This window comes from Sturnus vulgaris, chromosome W (genome assembly GCF_052056855.1).
Source record: "Sturnus vulgaris isolate bStuVul1 chromosome W, bStuVul1.hap1, whole genome shotgun sequence".
In the NCBI taxonomy this organism is placed as follows: domain Eukaryota; kingdom Metazoa; phylum Chordata; class Aves; order Passeriformes; family Sturnidae; genus Sturnus; species Sturnus vulgaris.
The window spans coordinates 63,894,233-63,919,020 of NC_142282.1; the positions used below are offsets into that span (position 1 = coordinate 63,894,233).

The window sequence follows — 24,788 nt, forward strand, 5'->3', positions numbered from 1 at the left end:
GGCTATTGATCCTGCTGCTTTTTTGGGGGAGAGAAGCTCCAATTCCTGTGTGATCATTCTCAGGCACTTCTGGGATTTCTAATTAATCAATAACCCTTGTGTCTTTGCTGCCTCGTGGATCTCCATCTGATGCTGTTTAGGTTTTGCCTTTTTTTCTTTTATATGTTCTCTGTATTCTTCATACATATATTTGTAGCTCTGTAGCCTATTGCATTAGTGACTAGTTTTCCCAGTACTTTTCCATGGCCTTTCCTTAAGCAGAAAGACAAAACAAATTTCAGAGCTCCAAGCCCCAGGAGGTACAAGACTCTGCTATATTGATTCTTCTTGGGAACCAAGGTCAAGAACAACTCTTCGAGATACATTCTCATGGATAAACTACAACTAGTGCTGAAGGGAGGGCTCCAGAGAAGGGGCTTGACCTAGGGGAGAATTGTATCACCACTTGTCCTCCTAAGTGGTGCTTTTAATCAATTATGCTAATTTCCTAAAACCTATAAAAATGTACTCACCTCTGGGGGAAGGTGGGCTTTTGTGGACATCTTTCCATAATTGCCTCTGAAGGCCTTCAAAAAAAAGATCCCCTTTAATATTACCTCCTTACTAAAATTATCTTGAGTTTCATTTCCAGGTTGGGCAAAAAGCAACACATCCCCTACCTCTACTAAGATGGCAGACCTCAGGACCTCACTGGCACAGTGTCCCTCAAACACTGGTGTGCTGCCCAAAGGCTTCTCTCTAGCGAGCATGGGTTTATCCCCTTCCCCCTTCAAATCTAGTTTAAAGCTCTCTCAACGAGCTCTGCTAACTCCAGTGCAAAGATCCTTTTCCCTTTTTGAAATAGGTGGACCCTGTCTGTTGCCAGCAGGCCTGATTTGTGTAAACTGACCCATGATCACAACGCAACAAAAGTCTGCTGGTGACATCAGGCTCAGAGCCAGGTATTGATCTGCTGGCTCTTCCTGTTTCTTCCTTCATCATTCCCTGCAACTGGAAGGACAGAGAACACTTCTTGTGCTCCTGATCCCTTAACGAGTCACCCCAAGATCCTGAAGTTTCTCTTAATTCCCTCGGACTTCTTGTTGCAACTTCATCACTGCCTACCCGAAAAATCAATAATCGGAGTGTTGTATCAGCATAGAAAGCTTTCTCTTCACATCTTTTACCTGGACCCCAGGGAGGCAGCAGACTTCTTTAAGAAGTGGGTCTGGTCTGCATGTGAAGCCTTCTGTTCCCTTCAGAAGGGAGTCTCCTATGACAATGACCTGTCTTTTTCTTTATGGAAGCAGTTTTGACACAAGGCATAGGCTGACTTAACCTGTGTGATACCTCCATGCTAGATGAACCACTGTCCTCATTGTTCAGCTCCACTTGCAGAGCCTCATACCTATTATGCCAGGGCACCTGGGGAGGTGGAGTAGTCACAGATGAGATGTGCCTGCTGCGTTGGGTAGGAACTTGTCACCATTACCCCCTATCCTTTAGGTCACCATGTTAAGCCAAACAGAAAGAAGATAGGGGATCTTCCCTGTCATGTGCCTTATCTGACTGGTGGGCCTATCCCAGGAAAGGTAGGGTTTGGTTCCAGTAGTCTCTCTTGCACTCCCTGATACCCCTAAACCTACTCACCTCCTCCCAGAGTTCTGTCACTAAGCAGAGGAATTCCTCTACTTGGGCATGCCTCCCACAGGTGTGCTCACTACTGCTGTCCAGTACTGGTATAAGAGCAGGGCATATCCTGCAGCCTGACACCTGGGTGGCAGTATGTTCCCACTGGAGCTCTGTCTAGGCAGCTCTTTCAGTCATGGTGTATGTAGAGCTTAGAGAGGTCAGCTATGGCTGTCTGCCAGGTGGATACCATTGCTCCCTGACTGAGCTGGCAGGGCCTCCTGCACAACCTGCAACACCACTACCTGGCTTAAGTGCCACAGGTGACCACCATTACTCCTGGCCCTGCCCATGCCTTGTCAGTCACTCTCATGCAAGCTGCTGGCTCCTAATGGGTCTCAGTGCTCTCCTGGGGTTTCCCCAGCTCAGAACACCATCACCAACCACTTCCCATAGATCTGCTCTGCTGCAAAACACACCTGCACCAGAGCTGCTTGCTTTGGCTTTCTTAAAAAATATAAAAGCAAACCTCTTCATACAGTGACATAACATTATCACACATTAGGCCTCAAAAACTGTTATGGATTATTTTAGTCAAACACTGCAAGTTTTACAGCAATTAACTGTCATGATAAAATGTGATTACTTCTGAGGGGTCTAGAGTTACAACTTAGTGGTATTATGAGTTAGGATTCCCCTGCCCCTACAAAAGAAAAGGTTTTCAACAGAAATAGGAAGTCATCTACCATCTCAATATGGCAGAAAATCAAGAGACGCTGGATGCTGACAGGTTTTTTCCCAAGACTTCCCCTTTTATATTTTCAGACACTGAAAGTATCTCAGAGCACTGGTCAACAACCGTAAGAGATCCACAGCATTTGCAGTGTGAACGTATTTTTATCCAGTTGAAGTGTATTAGAAAGCAACTTAAAATGTACATAAACATTTTTTTCAGAATTTCTGTACATCAAAGATTATAACTGCTACCAAATTGGCTGCTTATTTATCTGGAAACATACACTGAAACAGCAGAGAGATACAAGAGCTATCACTCTTCACAGTGAGAATACTGCTAGGAACTACACTGTAAAACCAAGTTTGTGCCATTTTCACTGTTTCTACTAATTTTACTCAATTAAATGAAAAATCCATACAATTATGAATAGAAAAAATGGGTAACCTGCATCATTTTGAGCACACATAGACTTTACACTATGGAAAGAATACTGAGATGTGATGCACATTATGAAGAAATTATATAGTACTCATTCAAAATTCACGCAATGATGAGAAGAGAAAAAATTGGGGGAAAAGACTAAATATGGTACAACCTAGAAGCAGCATAGGCACACTGAAAATAGGTATTTTCCAGGATTTGTTAAGAAACAAAGTGTACTGGTTTTGGCTGGGGTAGAGTTAATTTTCTTCCCAGTGGCTGGTATGGGGCTGTGCTTTGGATTTGTGCTGAACACAAGGTTGATAATATAGAGATTTTTTTTTTATTGCTGAGCTTACACAGAGTCAAGGCCTTTTCTGCTCCTTGTACAGCCACGCTGGGGAGGAGACATAGCTGGGACAGGTGACCCCAACTGACCCAAGGGATATTCCAGACCATGAGACATCATGCTCAGTATATAAGATGGGGGAAGGAGAAAGGGGAGGACATTTGGTGTGATGACGTTTGTCTTCACAAGTCACCATTACACATGAAATCAGAGCCCTGATTTCCTGGAGATGGTTGAACACCTGCCTGCCCATGGGAAGGGGTGAATAAATTCCTTGGTTTGCTTTGCTTGAGTGTGTGGCTTTTGCTTTCCCTATTAAACTGTCTTTATCTCAACCCACGAGTTTTCTCACTTTTACCCTTCTGATTGTGCAGGGCTTGGTTGCTGGCTGGGGTTAAACCATGACACAAAGTAACATCAAAATTCCACTTAAATATTCAAGCATATTAAATCAAAGATGTCATTACATGAAGGCTCAACAACCTCTAAAGATTCAATGACATTTATAGACAGACTTAAGCCTCGCAAAACTTAGTTTGTGATATACTTATAGTGTCTATTACCAGCAACTGAGTGTAACACAATGCTGTAACCAATTATATTATTAGGATTATGGTTTTTTTATAAAGCTTTTCATTTAAGGCCATTTTAAATTGCTACTGGCATTAAGACATCTTATAGTCTAATAGAGGGAGAAAGTTATGTCAAAGCACTTACCAAACTGACTAAGGACTGAGGTCTGGGTAATGAGTGGTTTTCGATCCCAGGATGATGTGGTAGTGGTAGTAGAACTATTATTGTTTTGTTGAGAGGTAAACTGACCCAAACCTGGAGATTTCAATTGGTCCAAGATTTGGGATCCAGTAGAGTTTGTCAGTTTAGGAGACCCACGTTCTCCAAAGCCAGAACAAAGAACTGCAGACTACCAAGAGAAAAAAAAAAAGGGGGGGGGGGAAGAATGGAGTTGAGTATTTAATAAATAATTTGAACATAACCATAACCATAGGGTCAATGTCTACAGCTGCTATTTGGCAGCAACCAAAGCCTCTTCAGTCCTAGATTACTAATAAATCACAGAATTGTTAGGGTTGGAAGGGACCTCTGGAGATCATCCAGTCCAACTCCCTGCCAAGGCAGGGTCACCCAGAGCAGGTGACACAGAAGCACGTCCAGGTAGGTTTTGAGCATCTCCGGAGAGGGAGACTCTACACCCTCCCTGGGCAGCTGTTGTAGTACTTTGCCATCCTCAATGTAAAGAAGTTCTTCCTCGTGTTTAGGCATCACTTCTTGTATTTTAGTTTATGACCAGTAAAACAATCAGCAGTTGGAGCATATGACCAGACCCTCTCTGGTTATCACTGATATAACTTCATCACTGACTACAACAATACTGATTTACTTTAATGCATGCATCTTAAAATAGCATGCATTTACTAATGGTTGCATTTATTCTGTGAAAATCAGTTTAAGTGCCCAATTTCAAGCCCTCAGAATTGACTCAGAAATAATCAGGTTTCCACCAAAAGCAGTCATATATGTGTTTGCAAATAACACATCAAAGTTCTCTGGCATAGAACTCTTCACTATAAACAAGTGATTTCATCCTAAATCAGCATGCAGTATATACATCTGCTTTCTACTCAAAAATTAATACAAGTACTTCATATGAACTGAGAAACAACTACTTAGCAAAACCAGAAAAAAAGTAAACTTTATTTTGTGTGTGTGAATGGAAGGAATGAAATTCAGAATTCCTTCAACATTTGCAGTCTGAATTTTATAAATACCAAACCATCTCATTAAATGGCCAGTACTGGAAAAGTTACTTAACCTGAAATATTTACTCATTAGGAATATTTAGAAAGCATAAGGTATTTTTACCAGACTTTGAGGAGAATAAGAGTTTACAGCACTGGAGCTGTCAGTTCCTGATGCCATCTGGGTGCTGTGCTGAGAATTTGTGAAGACTAGGGCTTGGCCAAAGGTCTGTTGCTGCGGAGCCTCAAATAAGTTGCCTTCTGTCTCTTGAGTAAGGGTCACAGGCTTTTCAGGCTTTTGAAGTAGCGCTACCAAATCAATGCTGTAAGACAAAGTAAAGTTTGGCTGGAATAAACACGATGATTAGACTGTGCTAAAACTGAAGAAAGCACTAATACTAAAGCTGCCATACCAGCAACAGAATTATTAATGATTAACAGTCTTTTCAAATATTGCTTGCCTGCTATACAAAAGAGGTAGAATAGATGTTTTTGCCAGAAAATAAAATTCTTCTAGCTGAAACATACCACTACAGCTAGAATATAAATTTTCTTTTATCTCATTTAAAACATTATCAAATGTATATCATCATGTATCACATAAATAACCTATATGATTAATATAACCAAGTAATTGGAGACAAATTATAAAAGATACATTGTGTTTAAGCTGATCTCGCCTGCTAACTCTTTATATACATTGATAATCCACATTCTCTGTATATCACAAAGAGCAAGGGATCAAAATCCTACCTCTGTATGGGGTAGGTATGCAGACAGTAAAGAATGAAGTCACATGCAGCAATTGAGTATGTGATAGTATGGAAGTCACAAGAGCAGCAGAAATAAAAGCTACATTTCTCAGATAGTAGGCACATTTCCAAAATTACTTTAACATACATACCTGAATGAGAAATGTAAATTTTCTTACATTTAACATGGGCTATTAACACCTACACGTTTAACACAGGTTTATCCAAGGAAAAGCAAAGCATTCGGACAATAAAATAAATCTACTAAAAAAATTCTGACTTAAGTTTATCCTAAATATACCACAGGCTTGGGCTGAAGAGCTGCTTCCAGGATTTTGATTAGCATAGATTTTTTAATGTCCAAACCTTTCTTATGGCAAGTAAAAACCAAACTAACAACCGAAACAAAAAACCACAAACCACAAAACAATACACCAGAATTTGACCTGATGAACTAAAAAATTTTCTAACATAAATTGAGGGACATCCACTGGAGGAATATTTGCATTAAAACAATGAACATGTGAGCATATCACAGAATAGTTAGGGTTGAAAGGGACCTGTGGAGATCATCTAGTCCAACCCTCCTGCCATATCACCTTTAAGAAGGAAAGGAATGGAATATAAACTGTAAGCCAGCTGACACCATGCCTGTGGGAAGATAGGTTGTAAGGATAGTGCAGAAGGCAATTTTCCTCAATGAATTACAGCTGTACTGATTGCCAAGAAGTGGAGACAGCCTTGCCTGTCCAATGAGGATGGGTGTTATAAAACAGTGGGTCAGCTAGTCAAGAGTAAGTTATAGTTAGAGTTTGAAATCTAGAGCCTCCTGGCTGTGCTGTGAGGAGGAAAGGACAAATAAGGTAAGATGTGTGAGGGACAGATAGGATGGTTGGGAAAGGGACAGCTTGGGGTTAACTGGTCATGCAGAAGGAAACTTGCAGAGAGAAGGTGTTAGTGCTATGCGGAGCTGCCTGTGAGAAAATGAGTCAGTGCTGTGTGGAGTTGCCTGAGAGGTCCACTGAGAGAAGGCATGAAAAGTTTTTAATAAAGGACTGATGATGGTGTCAGTCTAGTCTGTTTTGACATAATTACTACATGTGCCTCCTCCAGGTCACACCCATATTACAGTGAAAATTTTGCTGCAGTCTGAAGTATACCAGTACAACTGTATCAGGATGTTTGGGACCATTAGGCCATCTAGTTTTCAGCTCTCATGCTATCTAACTATAGAAGTCTTCATCATACAACCTTAACCTGCTCTCTGAGGCTAATGCAGGCAGCTGATTCTACATAATTAGCCAGGCATTTGGTGAAGACAAAGATAAGTAAAGGCAGCAACTGTCATATTTTCCATTCTCTATCTGAACTATATATCATCAGTTAAGGCAAGTAATTGTGATGGCAAGAAGGTGATTTTCCTGGTAAGCAACACAAGCTTTTCTGTCAACATATTTGTCAAAGCGCTACATTCTGAATATTTTCTACATCTATGGGGGAGGGTTTTAATTTTCTGGACAGCCAAGATAGAGCTTCCTTTTCAATAGTAGCAGCACAGTTTTCTTACCAGCTACTTTTGTTCCTGCCAGTAAGCAGTCTTTCTGCAGAAGTAAGTATTGTGTTCATGGATTTGCTAAGCTTGGCTCCACTTCTGTGGGCAATAATAGGTAAGGCAGGAACACACAAAAGCAAGGCTTTCATAATTTTGAAACTAGCTTGACTAATTTCTGACCAAGGCTGCCCTGTGTTTTAGTCAACATTTTATATGTACAAGCTAGCATTGTTTCAACAAGCAGAAAGTTTTTAAGGTATAGGGAAACTGTGGAAGAAGATCTTACCTTTGTCTAGGAGTAACATGATTCTCAGCTGGAACAGAGGAAGCAGTGAAGACTTTTGTTTCAGAAAGCTGAAAAAAGTATGTAGGGGGAGAGTTATTTTAATCATACATGTGCTCATGCTTCAGTACTGTGACATCTTCAGAAATTCCATCTTGGTCATGTGCTTTTAACTAAAGTCAAACTATCATCATAACTAGTTATGCTGCAGCTCTGCTTAAAAAGACGAAAACATGTAGTCAAACTTCAGCAAAGTCTTCTCCATAGAATCAAGTACCAATTTAATAAAAGTGTTAGGAAATTTGATCTACTGAATGCTATACTAATGTAACTACATCAGTTTGGGAAATAGTTTAACTAAAAACTGTACCAGTAGGAAGTGATTAGTGTGACAGCTGGTATATCAATAGTATGCAGACATAGTTTAGGACTCCATAGAGCAGCTCTGATAAATCTCATTGCAGAAGTCTAACACATTGTACCATTCCCACTCATTTCATGTATCTCTGTTTTATGTTTCAGCTCACATCATCAGTGGAGGCAAGCTTGCACTCAGATATGTACAGTGAACTAGCATTCATGGTTCCTTCTTGGCCCTTCTGCTAGGGGTGGCAAAACCATCTTAAAAAGGTTGCTTTGCAAGCATGAGTTTGAAAACAATAAAGGAAGAACTGTGTAATTGCCTATACTAGTATAACAAGTCAAATCAACCACAGCAGAGAACTGTACTGCTTCCACTATGCTGTTACAATAAAGATGGATACTTGCACAGGTAGCTGGGATGGGGAGCTGGTTGGTTGGCGTTTTGGGGTGATTGTTTACTGGTTTGGGATTTTTTTTTAATAGCTTCTCTTTTTAGAAAAATAGTAGTTAAACAGCTACAACTTCCTACGGCTAATTCATTTCTATTGACAAGAATACTTGTAAACCAGAATAAGTCTTAAGCCAGTACAGGGTTGGTTTAACAAAGCAGTGATATGACTGTATAATGGCTATATTTTAAATTAAATTTGCACAAAACCACCCTTAACTACTTTGGTGTAGCTCTGTACTTAGACTAAAGAATAACTGACCTATTCAAACATGCACAAAGAATACCTTTAGAATGTAACATTTGAATGTAGCTCTTCCAGGAAATTATGCATTTTTAATTGTTAGAAGCCCAGTTTAAAGTACATCACAGACATGAGGCAATACCATCTGCTATCCCACAAGCAGCTTTACTGAAAGCACGTATGTCCCTGTACATGGTCATCTGGAATTCTTCTATGAAACATTTGATTTAAGCAGGATGCAGAAGGTCTGACTGGGAGCAAATCATTTACTACTCAGAGACAATGTTCAAATGTTTCATGTGCTCTCCCCTAGCACTACACTGGGTCATGAAAAAATTAGTACTGCCCCAATTCCTCCCTTCATTTCCTTCCCTTCCTGCTAATACAACATATTTTAATACCATCTTTCTGGAACACAATTCTGTCCTGAGCATAATGCTGCCAGCCTGCAACTCTATGTACTGACCAAAACAAAGAAGCTTCAGCTCAAGCATATTTCCAATTTAAAAGGCTGTTTCTCTATTACTCAGCTCTTTCTCCATCATAGGTGTTATTTTAGAACGTGTACTGTACTTTCTGTGGCGTTATGAGACTCCTGCATTATATGGCACAAGCAGCAGCTTATGGTTTGCAATCTCTTGGTTAAATAGCAAATTCATTGCAATGTCAAAAGTTTCTTATGCTCACAATACCCAGGATAAGATGAACCATGGTCAAAACAGTGAATCCAGAAAATTGAGCAAACTGAGGAGCCTGAGGATGTTTGTGACAATGCAAAAGCATGCTTGATATGAGAGAGGAAATGCTCTCTTCAAGTGAACCAGCATGCAAAGTAGACATCTCCAGCTACCAGCTTAGCTACATTTAAGTTTACAGTACACCCTGCAGCAAACTCACTGCCACAAGCTCCAAACAACTAATTCAAAAGTCTACTGGGATTACAGCATTTGTCCAAATACATACTTTGTGCAGTAGCAGCTGAAAAGCTTTATTACACAGATGTATTTAGTATTTCTTAGAAGTAATATCAGCTCCTATCAAAGTTATTTACGCTCACTGTACACTACACTCACAAATCTTTCACTGAGGCTCTGGCATTTTCCCAGAACTGAATGAACAGTTGTGAACCATTTGCAAGCAGCAGCCTCACAAGGGTATTTCCTCCATCTACAGTGAAATGTCTGTGCTTTTCAGCTCCTGTTTCTATGATAAAAATTATTCTCCAATCACCAACCATACAATATATTTAACAACTAAACTACCAGGTCCTATGGACAGTTGATAAGTGAGGACCACAAGAAAACATACTCTGGCATACTCATAAAAACTCAACAGCAACAAATCAGAAATAACAAAACCTTATTAGTGTTTTGATATGATGTACTGAAGTTAAAGAAATTAAAACAAGTTCTTGTGCTGCTTCCTGGTAAAGGAAACACTCCCACTACATTTTTTAAAAGTGTTGCCATTGTTTCAAATAAAAATGAAAACTACCAATCATACAGAAAATGTTTGCCTTCATCCACTTTCCAGCAATTTGTATGTATTCTATTTCTTCCCTTCTGATAGTTTTTGTAGTTAATTTTATTTAGTCAGAAGAATATAATCACAATTTTAAGAGGAAAACCCAGAGCCATCTACAGTACCTTAATATTTTTCTGGTCCTTCATTGTCCATATAACCTCCGATTTTCATTCAAGGAGTTTCCTCTATTTAATAGCACGCTGACAACATACTATACTTGCTCAATACTCACTACTAAAGATAATTACCAGTCCTGTCTAGTAATTAAGTCACAGAAATAAAATTGTTCTCAGGTCAAACAACATGAAATTTCACTCACCTGCACCTAACTTGTACTTGACTAGGGAACACCACATTTAAACAAAAATGTTCTTAAAAAAAACACCTGGTCTTTACCTACAGACAGCAAATACATCAGCTTCCTTGGTTGTTTCAATCATTAATCATGCAGCTAAAATTGTTTACAATGCATTTAAATGCATGGCTCCATTTTCCAGCCACAGGTTCACATGCCTTTTCATGCTAGACTAAAACAAGAACCCATTATATGCTAATAAAGTAACTTTTTCAGATTCAGTAAACTAAAAATCTCACTCTCAACACCAATACTATCAGTAAATATTTTCCACATTTTTTGTTTTGTAAAAGCAATGAATAATTGGATGCAGTATTTCAGAATCAAGTTCAGGAGAGTCCACATACTGAAATATAAATCAAGAATGATTAAGAGATGGGGAAGAGTGCCTACAGGCAAAAAGACTACAATAGGATTTTTTTGCCACAGCAACATCTCTTTAGGAGATCATGCTGAGCTGTTCTTTTTTCATCATCCTCTACAATGCTGAAAATTTTTCAGTTGCTACTTTCCAGACACCAGCCATTTGTTCTGGAGGTGTGCCTTTACTTCTATAAAACAAATGGTCATTTGGCTATTAAAGTATTTTTCATTTGAGAACAGGTCAAGTCTAGCAGAGCTCCAGATTTCTGAATGACTGGCTTACTTTATAATTTTTTTTATTTCTCACAAATTTTATTCAGCAGTGCTCTTATTACTTCCAAATCATCGATAAAGACGCTAGATGGCATCTGGCCTGGGACTGGATTATTTTATAGCCCTCCTAGAAATGTCCTCCTGCAAAAGATTTATTGGCTAAAATTTTCATGGCAGATTTCAATCCACCTAATGTGTTTCATGATAGCATGTAATTATATTTAGAACAAAAAATGTAGATCAAATCTCTTACTAGGACATACTCTATCTTTGCAGTTAATTTGAAATTTACTTAAAGACCAATAGGTTTATTTGAAGTGGACCTATTTTCATACAACTACACTGAATGACACAAGGTGCATTCTTACACTTTTTTTTTTTTTTAGTCAAATGAATCAATTTTACTTTATTTTTTCCCCAGGAATGTTTTGGACTAATTTGCCTGCAGCTCCCCATTTCATTCATTCTTTCTGAACATCAGCACATGAATAACTTTCTCCTAGGTTCCGGGGATTTTTCCAGCACACCAAAATTAATTAAAATTAACAACAGGCTAGAGATTTAATTTGCTGTTCCTTCAAGATTCATGCACAAATTACTTGGGTTTGATACTTAATTACCTAACCAGCACTGCTCAACACCCCTCCTGTATTACAAATGCTGCATTGTACCAGCAAACAGGAGTAAGACCAAGGCCATAAATTTTCAGTATCCTTAGCCCTTAGTTTACTTCTAGCACATACTGCAGAAATAGAGAACAGGTTTAGAGAAGCTGCCAGCTTTTGCTGACAATAACCGATACAGAAAACCTATGAATTTTAGAACTTCATTTTCTTGAAAGACATGTCCCTCTCATTAGGTAAGGATGGAGCTTTCATATCTGTAATATTATACATTCACACTTTTTTGGAGAGAACACTGACATGCCACCCTAGAGGAGGAGGCAAAAGAGATGACTTCTGAGACAATCTCTTACTCTTCTGAAAATAAACTTGAAATAATGGATGTTCATATAAAAGATTAAAGACTTCTTAAAAGCTAAGTTTTCCTTTGCATGTTTATTGCTATCTAGTTTGTTTTCTGAAGTACGTAAGCTTTAATACAATAGCTGAAAACTTAAAATCATAAATACGAATTTCATGCACGATGATCACAAATGCTAAATATATTGCATACATGAAGACATCTCCTGCCTGTTAAAGAATGAGAACCTAAATTCTTGTAAATACTTTACACAACACATCATGATGAAACAACAGGAATGAAGCAATTAAGTGCCAACTTCAGCATATTACTAGCTCCTTTTTTAAGATTATGAACATGAAGTGGACTAATTGGAACAATTATGCAGATTTAAACAAAAAGCATCAAATGAGAAGTCTAAAGTTGATAGTAAACTTCAGCACTTAATTACATAAAAGTTTTGTGATAATATGGCTTTAAATCCTTAAATAATAGGGGGAAGTATGTAGTTAACACCCACCAGCACTAAGCAGTGGAGAATTATAATTCACAAATAAATAATTTGAGATAAAACTTAAAATTTTATTATCTATGTATTGTCGACCAAAAAAAAAATTTCTTGATTCAATTTTATTCTAAAAAGAAGCTCAAATATATTTTAAACAGGAATTGAAAAAAAAAAGAAATATCACTGCATGCATACAATGTATTACTTCAAACATTTAGTTTTTGAAGACAACACAGACTGAAAAGGGTAAATAATAAATCAGTCTATCTAAAAAGGCACACTTACATCTTCATTCCAATCTTCTGCAGTCCATTCTTCTACTGAGTTTTTCCATGCTCCTGTTGGAATTAGAGGAAGGAAAGAAAACAGTTACAAGCTAAAAGGACAATGTCATATTTCAAACATTCTGCTTTATAAGCAATCCTGTTTTCATTATTCATGGAACACAATGCAAGGAGATAGTGGTTGGAAACATGGGAAGCTCTAGGAAACTGTTTTGCAGATTTACAAGTTTGGGAGGTGGGTTTATTTTCCCATTTAATTTCTGATTTCAGGTATTTCTTAGCCACTATGGTAGCAGACAGAATTTGCATGAACACATATCTTTACCCAGTGATTAATTGCAAACATTGGAAGAACTTCCTCCTATGACAGTGAGAGGTTACTCAACCCTCCCATGGGATCTCCCAGTTTCATGCACAAATTCATACAGAGCTTGAACAAAACATGACCACAACACCTCCTCTACCATCCATAATCCTACTGTCAACATACTCAAATTCAAGACCTAAACTACACCTCTGGAGGCTCCTTTCCAACATCTTAACTCTCTCCTTGGGGCAAAATAAACCAAATACCTTCTCCTGAGAGAGAAATTTTCTTTTAAAACATATAATTAATATAATGGCATCAGAAGAGTCAATAGCTTTCACCATAGCTGCAAAATGATTTGTCCCGTAACTTGTCGAAAAGTTTATTTGGCAAACACTGGAGGACAGCACACAGCCCACAGCATCCAAGCAACAGGAAAACTACAGGAAATAATCCTACAGATGCAAAAAACTGATCCATCATGGTAGTTGTTTCATCGTAGAAGGCAATCAGGCTGGTCAAGCATGACTTCCCTTTAGTGAATCCATGCTGACTGCTCCAAGATCACCTTCTTGTCCTCCATATAGATAGAGATGGCCTCCAGAATGAGGGCTCCATCAGCTTTCCAGGGATTGAGGTAAGGCTGACTGGCCAGTAGCTCCCTGGGTCCTCCTTCTTGCTCTTTTTGAAGGCTGGGGTGACATTTGCTTTCTTCCAGTCCTCAGGTACCTCTCCTGATCTCCACGACCTTTCAAAGATGATTGTGAGTGGCCTCGCTATGGTGTCCGCCAGCTCTCTCAGCACCTCCTGGATGCATCCCGTCAGGGCGCATGGACTTGTGGATGTCAAGTTTGCCTAGGTGTTTTCTGACCCAATTCTCCTTGACCAAATGAATGTCTTCACCATTCCTTTACCCTGCTCTCCTGGGTTAGAGATCCCTGAGGGCTGGTCTTGTCAGTGCAGACCAATACAAAGGCGGCGTTCAGTAACTCTGCCTTATCTGTGTCCTCTGTCACTGGTGTTCCCCCTGGATTTAGTAATGGGCCCACATGATCCTTAGTTTTCCTTTTGTTATTGCTGTATTTGAAGGAGCCCTTATTGTTGTCCTTAACATCTTTGGCCAGATTTAATTCCAGATAGGCCATAGCCTTCCTCATCTCATTTCTACTTACTCTGACAACCTCTCTATATTCATTCCAAGTGGCCTGACCCTGCTTCCATCTTCTGTGTGTTTCCTGCTTATGCTTGAGTAGTGACAGGAGTTCTTTATTCATCCACATAGGTCTCTTGCCTCCTTTGCCTGACTTCTTGCTGATCATGATGCATTGTTCTTGAGCCTGGAAGAAGTGGTGCTTGAATATTGACCAGCATTCTTGGACTCCTCTTCCCTGCAAGGCCCATGCCCATGGGATTCTTCCAAGAAGATCCTTGAGGAGGCCTAAGTCAGTTCTCCTGAAGTCCATGGTTGCAATCATACGTGCTGCCCTGCTTCCTCCTTGCTCGATACTGAACTCCACAATCTCATGGTCACTGCAGCCAAAGGTGCCCCAACCTTCACATCTCCAATAAAGCCTTCCCTGTTTGTCAGTATGAGGTCAAGCAGCACACCATTCCTTGTGGGATCCTCCACTACCTGTGAGAGGAAGTTGTCATTAATGCTTTCCAAGATCCTCCTGGACTGTTTGTGCTTCACTGTGTTGCTTCTCCAGCAAATGTCAGGGTAGTTCAAGTCTCCCACAAGAACCAGGGCCTGTGACTTTGAGGCTGCTTCAAGCTGCCTGTAGAAGGCCTCATACACTTTTTCCTACTGTCCAGGCAGCCTGTAACACACACTCACAACAGTGTCACCCTTACTAGCCTGCCTTTTATCTTAACCTATAAGCTCTCAACTCACTCATCATCCACCCCAAGACAGAGCTCCATACATTCCAAATGTAGCCTCACATAGAGGGCAACTCCACCACCACACCTTCCTGGTCTGTCTCCCAAACAGGGTGTGGCCCTTCATGACAATATTGCAGTCGTGAGCTATTACAATCACAATGAAAGCCCTGTGACTGCACACAGATCTGTAGTTCCTCCTGTTTGTTTCCCATACTGCATGTGTTGCTGTACAGGCACTTTATAGAGGTATTTGAGTATATCAATATCCCAGTGGGGGTGCAAAGGAATGCCCCAAGTCTTGTCTTGTGGTTACATCTTTGGTTGCTTGTGTTTGCTCAAGGCATCCCCTCTTAAGTCTCCTTTTGCTACTTGGGTGGTCACTATAGTTCTCCCCTTCCCACATTTTATCTGTCAAGCCTTGCCCTGTCCCATCCATCTCCCAATCTAGTTTAAAGTTCTCTCAACGAGCCCTGCTAACATCTGAGCTAAGAGCCTTTTCCCCCTTTGAGACAGGTGGACCCCATCTGTTGCCAGCAGGCTTGGTGTTGTATAAACTGACCCATGATCAAAAACCCAAAAATTCTGCTGGTAACACCAGTCTCAAAGCCACATGTTCATCTGCATGATTTTCCTGTTTCTTGCCCCATCATTCCCTGCAACTAGCAGGACAGAAGTGAACACTAGTGCTCCAGATCCCTCAACCAGTTGTCTCAAGGCCCTGACATCCCTCTTGATCATCTGTTGTCACTCACCCCTAAAACAGGGCACCAATTTGACGGTGGTGACACAACTGACACCAGCATCAGTCCCTTGTTATCTAAAATCTTCCCCTGATTAACGGTGAGCTTAAAAGGTTGACGCTGAAGATGGTAGCAAACATCAGCAGTTTATTAAAGCCTTCTGCCTTTTCTCTGTTGTAATCCCACAAGCAGCACCACATAATACAGGCTCCCTCCTCTTATGGCATGACCTACTAGCTCCAACAACACCAGCTCTCTCCTCTTAGCTCTTCATACCTTTTCTCTCACGTGCATAACACCTGTGTGCCCATTTACTTTTTTGTGGTTGGTCAATACACATCAGCATTCCGTGCTTCTTCTCCTTCAATGTTGTTCACCTGTCTTATACAGCTGCACCCCATTAGGGATGAGGCTCGGCTGCAGCCCCATTTCCTATGTCCCATAATCTGTTCTCCTACAATCATCTGCAGACTTCTTGTTGGGACTTCGTCAGTACCCACCTGGAAAACTAGTAGTGGGTAATAGTGAGCCATACCAGGCTGAAAAGTTTCTTCGTGATGTCCCGTACCCAGGCCCCAGGGGGACAGCACATCTTCCTATGGGTTGGGTCTGGTCAGCACACCAGGCCCTCCATTCCTCTCAAAAGGGAGTCACCAATGACTACTACCTTTCTTTTTTTTCTTAATTGAGGAGGTCATGATGAGGGAATAGGCTGCCTTGCCCTAGGTGACCCCTCCATCCCAGAACCACCTTCATCCCCATTCTCTTTCCTAGTCCTCATTTCCCTGGTCTTCATATTCCAGGGCCTTGCACCTATTGTATAAGGGCAGCTGGGAAGGTGGGGTAGGTTGGGAGGGGATTTGCCTGCCACCCTGAGCAGAACCCTGTTTCCACTCCCCTTCATCACTAAGGTCTCCTCCTCCCACCTGGTGGTGAGAGGGTAAGGGATCCATTGCTTTCCCACCACCTTTGGGAGACTGAACCTACTTAGAATAATAATTGGGACATTTTCCTGATATTAAATTTAAACATTTATCTGTTGTTCCTACTTATGACCATCGTTCTATGAGTTTATTCTTTTTAAATACTGAACACAACCCATCACCCTTTTATTAGTTTACTTAAGCTGCTAAGTTTATTACTATCATTTATTAACACTCTACTTTTGCAATGCAATCCTTCCAGTTTCAGTTATTTCACTGCTCTTCTCTGCACTAAATCTAGTTTACTAATGCCTTCCTCCTATTGATGGGATTCCAAGTCTGATCTTGCCACAAGTACAATTTCCTTTTAGTCCAAAATCCACCTTGGCATTATTGCAACTCCATATATCCTCTTCTCCACCTTTCCCCCATGCCTTGCAAAGCATCGCAATTTAAGAATTCTCTGGTTTGCACTGAAATTATGCTATGTATTTTCAAGGATCCTTGTCATAGCAATTCAACCTAGATGACTGTGACTGTTTCCCTTAGTAAGAAGTCTAGTTTAAAAAAGTTATAAAGCAAATAAAAAGTATACTACATGTTTTTGGTAACTCTTCAGCCATTTCTCTCCAATTCTTCACTTCCTGTGACACTATTTGATTTTATTTTTTTTTTAATAATCAGCCATAGATATTAGTCCAAAAATAATTTTATTTTGGTCCATCCCAAACTTATATAATAATCCTTTCCTTCTGGATTACATTCACATTCTAGAATGACCTGAAAATTTCCTAAAATGTTCCTTCTAACTTTTGCAGCAGTCCTAAAAAAGCCAACTTCCTTGTAACTTTTAAGCTACACGATTCCCTTCTTCCCCCGCTATAATTTTTCTTTCATGTTGTTCTTCAGTTTCAAAGTTATTTAAGGCTGTTCCTAACCAAGATTATAACAAATTAAGGTTTTTTTCTGTTAAATTTATGAAACTATTAAAGTAGAAGTATCATTAAATTACCAGAATACCATTTTTTATAACTTACTTTGAGAAGCAACTACCTCCAACATAATTTATTTATAAGAACTGTTGTGATTTGAGGTTCAGGATCTCCCATGGACTTGTACATTACAAAAAAGGCTAAGAGACTGAACACTCAGCATGCCTGTAAGAAAATATCAATCATGCTATTCAAGTTTATTCCCTTTTGAATAAGGACTGGTTGTTTTGTTTCGTCCTACTTGTCCCTTCTCTTTACCTTTCAGTGGTACATTACTTCTATAAAAATTAGGATGTAGAAAACCCAATGCTGAATTATTTAAAATACAATCACACTTAAACATTATGAACCATTAAAGATTTGCCCTTTACTCTCACTCTTTTTTTTTTTTTTATTTCAGCCAACAACACTAAATTTCACCTCCACAGAAGCAACTAGCTTTTCTATAGGATTATACAGTGGTGCACCTAGAAACACCTTTCATTCAGGCTACTGCAATTCCTCTGGCACCTGCAACAATTCAGGACAAGAGCTGCTAGAGTGCTTTCATAGAAGGTATAGGAGCAAGTACATTTTGGGAACAGTGTAATTATTTTTAGTTGAAAATGTTGATGTTGATCATTTGCCAGCACTGGCTTAAAGAGGAAATATCTGGTAAATACTCAAAACTCCACAGAGTTTCTATTTGTGTGATGTCTTAAGAAAAAAAATTAATATGCAAAATTGGTTTTGTTTCCCCAGGTAGTTGCCCAGTTACCTCCTTTTCAATGTAACTGCAGATGTAAGATACTAATTCTACATGTAGCCAGTATGTGCTATTTTTTTTTTTAAGATTAAAGAAGAAATAAGACTGAATAATAAGGAATAAAGACAGGGATTTATATCCTGCCTTTCCTCTCTCTGTATATATTTATCTGAAATCCTTTGCAAGCCCACTGCAGGCTATATGAGTTTCCATACATAAACATCGCCCTCATTCACATCTTTGTTAACTCCACATTGATAACATCATTATTACTGAGTCTGTTGATTTGTAATTAACATAACAGCACTATAAGTTAAGGGGAAAGAAAAAGAAAACTAATACTTGTGATTAATAAGCCAAATCAAAAGCTCAAATTTGTACAACCTGCTTCCAGTCCCACATCGTCTGCCACTCCTTTCCCCTACCTCTATTCCCATCTTCCTTCCCAGCACTTTCTTCTGTTTTAAAACTATTACCTCAGCTGCAGCATCCTCTAATAACCCCCAAGATGCTTTCCATCACAAGGTTAAAATTGTTTCCCACTTGGACAAAACTAAATAATTCAATTTTAAAGCTTACTATTTTTCAAGAAGTCTTTTTGGCTCAGGGACTTATTTCTGACATTCCTACAGCTTGTCTAAAGAAGAAACACTAAAACAAAACACTCTCCCTATAGTCATATATAGAAAGACGTAGAAGCATGGAAGATAAGGGGCTAATGTGTGTGCCTCAAACACCAATAGCTGGATGTCTGTGGAACCAACCAAGGATTGTTGGTAATAACACACTGTGAGAAAGAACAGGATGCGGCTGGAGAAGGGGCCATATGGTGGTAGGGTAGCATTTTTCTGGGACAAACGTCCTAGTTCTAGTTCCTGGAGATAAGCACAACACAGTCCAGCGCATGCACAGGAATGAGATTGAGAAGTGGGCATGGACAGGGAGATGGGGGAATCAACACCACCAAAGACTCCCGTAAGCCCTCTGATCCATTTCCAGAAAGGTCTAGAAGAGACTGTGCATGAGAAATGATTTGCATAGAAACAAGAAACTTATCTCCAGGGTGGGGAAAACTTATCTATAAAAAGGCACCCCCACAAGGCCCAAGGTGACTGGTGATTTCTTTCTTTCTCCCCCCTCTTTAATTCATCTCTTTCTCTCTTCCCTTTCACCTTACCCCTTTATCCAAAACCCATTGCCATGTGCTTATACAGGATATCAGGGACTAACACACCAATTTCCAAGCCAAATGTGTAATTTACAAATAAATCTCTCTAAGCTTTTGCAGACCACCTGAATTTTGTTATTCCCTTCAACCACGAACATTTACAAATCTGGAGTGCTCCCTTTCCCTTAAGGGTGGGATGTCACAAGAGACATTTTTGTTTTGTCAGTTATGGTACCTTTTCCCTTTGCCTGAAGGTAAATTAAGATTAGCAGTAAAAAGGTACTTAGCACCCCAAAAGAACATTCATGCTTAACTAGTTTACTTTCAATTTCCACCAACCAAATGATTTTGCAGGAACTCCTCACATTGACACTCACTCATACCCCTAAGAGTCATTAATCTGACAAGGACAGGGAAAATTCCCAAATGCCTTCTCACACATTCTCCGTACCATGTTCCCCAAATTTTATACATGCCTCAAATTGTGTTACTGAAGTTCAGAGCAGTTCTCAGTGGCACATGCACAGTCAAACAGCAACAATGCACTTGGCATCCAAACAGAAATTCCACGTCACTTTGAATTCCCACCAATCTATTTTCTCAGCAGCACACCCCTCATGTAGACACATTTGTACTCTTACTGGGATCTGTTTACCAACACCAAGATACTCTTGTTCCTAAGCATAACTCTTCCATTACTGAAAACTGAGGGGATGCCTACAAGAAGGAACAGAAGTTGCCATAGGGAAAGCACATGAACGCTCTCAGTCTCTTCTGCTTGCACTCAGAGCCAGGATTAAGAAATACACGAAGGAAACTGGCTTTTTCGTGTTTGGGCTTGGTTGTTTATTAAATCTTATCAAAAAGTACAGTGTTCAACAGCACTTCTAGCTACTTGCTAGAAGCGAGGAAAATGGAGGGTATCCAGCTGCTACAAGGTTTCTTAAAGCTAAACAGTCTAATAGAGAATTAACACATATATTATTTATACTTTTAACCCAATACCTAAATTCCCATGACTCTTAGTGTGATACTGACTGACCAACCAGAAACTACTACTTGAAACCCATGGAGAAGGAAGATGAACACTGAAAAAGACAACACCTAAAATCTTCTATGTTGTCTCATACCTATTATTATGCTATAAAACCCTCAAATTTAAAACCTTTTACTATGTAGAAGTACACACTTCTAATTAACTACACACTCATGATTCTAACTTCATTACTCAAATTTAGAAGCCGTCTCCAAGGCCTCAGGTTAAAAGCAGTGTTCTCCAGTGCATCAGTGCCTGACAGCACAGAAAGATTGAAAACCCCGGGTTTCTGGGATACAACAGAAGGCTACCTTGAGTTAACAGAGAGGGTCACTGTCCTGGTTACACCTGGGGAAGAGCAGAGTCAGAGAGGTTTTTCTCTATGAGAAATTCTTCTGTGAGTTGATGGGACCAATTGGATGCTGGTTTGGTTATTGACAGCCTGAGGAACCAATTGGAGAAAGTTAGTTCTGAGACAAGGAACTGAAAAGTAAGGAATAGTTCATCAAAAACCAGGACAATGAGGAATGCCTGACAATTACTATGCTTGCAAAAATCAGGAGGAGAGGCAGACTGCTTTGTGATAAATGGAGCCAGAACTTGCAAACAGGGTGAGGGGTGCAAAGCTACCAGTGATAAGTGATAAATCCAAAACCCTAAACCAGCAAAAACTAATCTCAAGATCTAGAATGCGCCCAAAAGGCTAAGACGCATGCTCCGGAGACAAAGTTGAAAAGTTCAAGTGCGATGAAGAGTTTGGAAGCCTTCATCAGAGACCCCCGATGACCCCTAAATTAGGAAGGCACAAGCACAAAAAGACTTTTAGTTCATTTTAATATGAAACAAAACTGAGATAGGCAAGGCTAAGACATGAATATGTATTAGGCGTACTGTGTAATCCTAAGCTTTTAAGAAATAAATAGAATAGTAGTTTAAAGTTTCAGTATGCATGCTTTAGAAAAAATTATCCCCATGCACCTCAGCACTGAATAAATGAATACCTACTTTATAACTCTCATTTCTCACAAGTTATAAAGTTTTTTCTGCATATCATTTTGCGAGCCAGCCAGAAGACCTCTGTCCGGCTGTGAGAGTGGGGTGGGGAGCGGACTCCCTGAGGTGTGCCCCAGGATTTCCCTGGAGGGACTCCGTGACTCAGCTCGCTCTATCGGAGACAGAAAACGACCTGCTGGCCCGCGGATAAACAGTATGTATGTTTAACAGTATGTTAGGGAACCTGTAAGTCGTATACGCTTGGCTAGGGGGGCAGCCAGTAAGTCACATTGAAACGTCTTTGCGTGTGAGCATAAACCCTGTGTACGTAAGGTCTGAGCTTGTGTGATGGGTTGACTTGGGAAGAAGAAACTCAGAGGGAAGTTCTCTCTAAGGGAGCTTCCTCTGTGGGGGTTGGGACACCTTCAACAGCCAATTAGAGAAAGTTAGTTCCCTCCGTGAACACACATTTCAAAGGAGGTAATCCAGAACTGAGTCTCTGTCTTTCTGGTGGCTGAGCAGGTAACATCAACCTGAGCTTCCCCCCTCCCATGTGGGGAGGGGGGGGGGGAGGCTCGGGAGGCCGCTTGGGCCCTGTTTGCAACTAGGGGACCTGATGGCCGGGAGGAGGAAAGGCTCGTTGATAAGACCTTCACAGCTTCCTCCTCCACGGGCCTGCAGCTCTGGGGTGGGGGGCCCGGTTCCCGCTGCTGTGGGAAGGGCCGGGCCTGCCCAGCCCCCACGCAGTCTGGGGCTGCAGCCCAGCCCCAGAAAGGCTGATTGACACCTCAGCCCCCCCAGCGCAGCCTGAGCCTGCCCCAACTTTTGTAGTTGTGTTAAACTTTAACTCCTTAGTGCTCAGATAAGATTTGCAAAACCTCCGGCCTTCCTTTAAATACGAAAGGGAATAAGAAGATATCTGAAGTCAGTGAAGCACGAGCTAAGTATTTTTTAGATGGAAAGAGAATGAGGAGATGCTGTAGATGGCTGAAAATTCTTTTGTAAGATTGTAGGGATGAACTGATGTACTGAATATTCCAATAAACCATGGAGAAAGACATGGGGGGATGGAGATGTTCCATTTGATAAATGATTTGACTAAAGAGCACCTGTGTTGAGAATCTTTGCCCTGAGGAAAGAAGGGGATTTCTGTTTTCTGAGGATGAAGCCTGAACAGAGAGAAAAGAGATGAAGAGAACCTTTGCTGTGGAACATTTCATTCTTAAAAGTAATACCCCATGAGTCTGACATGGCCCACATCTACAGCTCTGGGAAGGCTGTGGAGTTGGGAGGAGTGTCACGATTGCAGGTTCCTGGGCGGATGCAAATCGTGAAAAATGAAACCACGAGAGGACTGTTTTCTTCCTTCTTGTGGAAAAAATCCCTACAGCTTTCAACAAGAGGAGGCTTCTCTATCCAGAAGTGAACTGAAAAAGACTAAATTGGGAACTGACCAAAGTATTTGTTGTATGTTTGTTTTGTTGTTATGAAGGTTGGGAGAGGGAAGGAAGGAGTGGTATAAAAAAAATCTTATTCTGAATTTGGTTTTTTTCCCTTCTCTTTGTTTGTGTAGTTAATAAATTTCTTTTTTTTTTATACTCTCTTAAGTTTTAGGCCTGCCTTGCTTTTTGCTCCTGGTTCCGTCTCACAACAGAAAAATGAGTTTATTTAAATTGGCAAATCAAACGAAGACATAATTTGGTGCATTGGCCAGGAAACAAAATTAAACCAAGACAGCTTGCAAGCAGCCACTGGCCCGGCTAAGGGGCCGGCGGTGGAAGGATACCAGCTGTAGGGATATCGGCTGGAAGGATACCGGCAGGGGAGATTCGCTGACCAATAGAGCAGCTGCCAGCGACCCTGGGGGTGGGTCGAGTGAATCTCTGTTTTATTACTGCTATTTTACAATTACCGAGGTCCGAACATGCTGTGTTTTCGCGCTGTGTTTTGATTGTGAGAGTGAAATAATTTTGCCCATTTCGCTTGTTTCCTAGGTAACTGGAGTGAATAGAGTGAGTTCAGTGTGCAGTGAAGCAGTGAGTGCTGATTGGCTAGGCCATGAAAGATGCTGCGTGAAAAACGCTGCGCATGTGTGTATATTTTGCCTAGACAAACAAAAAGAATCCTTCTCCTTAAGTAGTCTAGGCTCAACTCTTAAAAATTTATAAACTTAAAGTGCCGCATTACAAAAAAAGCTACCCTCACATTCGTATTATTAAAAAAACCATCAGAATTAATTAAGACTAAGTGTGTGCAATCTATTCGAATCCTGGGACATCCCTAAATAAGGGCAAAAAAGTAGTTTAAGAAAAAAAAAAGAGTAAATATTGAAAGTCTCAATATGGGAACAAAAAACAGTAAAGAGATACCTAAAGCTAATCCACTAAGGTGTGTTTTAGACCATTGAAAAAAAATAGCAGGTGTAAAAAGTACGAAGGACATGAAAACGCTTTTGAAGTACTGTGGCCAGTGGTGGCCACTATATAAATTAGATGATGGAGTAAAGTGGCCACCTACTAGAACTTTAGATTATAATACATTGTTACAGTTAATATTGTGTTTGAAATGAAAAAAAATAAGACAAAGTTTCCTATGCAAATATGTTTTCTACTCTAAGAGATCATCCTAAGTGGCAGACAGACTGTGGGATTAGACCCCCCTCTGATCCTCTGGTATTAGCCCTTAAAAAATTATAAGGCAGCTAATAAAATTAAACTAAAGCGGTGCTGTTCCGCCTGCAGCATTGGCCAAAAATGCACAAAATCTAATAAGGTTTACAGCACAGCTACACAAAAGCAAAATCTAATAAATCTATTTAAACCTCCCCCTAGGAGACAGGAGGAAGATGAGAGCTCAGAAGAAACACCCCCTAAAACACCCCCTAGTAGCCCAATCTCATCCAGAATTAAAAAAGAAGCAGTGCAAGCACCTCTGAGGCAAGCAATAGGGCCAGGAGGGGAGAGAGTACTAGTAAAAGTACCCTTCTCAACTATCAATCTAGAGGCATAAAAAAAGTTGCTAAAAATTATCGCAGTAATCCAATAAACACTGCCAAACGTTTACAATACATAATAAAACAACATAACCCTAATTAAAGTAATATACAGTTACTGCTAGATGCTCTAACTAAAACAGAAAAACGACTAGTTCTAAAAAAGACTGGGGATCTGGCAGAAGAATTCTATAAAGCCCAACAAAAAAATGTAACAGTACTTTCC

The 24,788-nt window shown here is 40.2% G+C and overlaps 1 protein-coding gene across 9 annotated transcripts in view; it reads right to left on the minus strand.

Moving 5' to 3' along the window:
- LOC148220295 (ubiquitin-associated protein 2-like) overlaps nt 1–24,788 on the minus strand; it is a 221,675-nt gene that overhangs the window by 109,614 nt on the left and 87,273 nt on the right. For all 9 annotated transcript variants that reach the window (XM_088155558.1, XM_088155556.1, XM_088155555.1 and 6 more), the window contains 4 exons: nt 12,784–12,836; nt 7,461–7,528; nt 4,995–5,193; nt 3,831–4,035 (listed from right to left, as the gene is read on the minus strand). In XM_088155558.1, the coding sequence (XP_088011684.1) occupies nt 3,831–4,035; nt 4,995–5,193; nt 7,461–7,528; nt 12,784–12,836 (525 nt within the window). The remainder of the gene's footprint in view (nt 1–3,830; nt 4,036–4,994; nt 5,194–7,460; nt 7,529–12,783; nt 12,837–24,788) is intronic.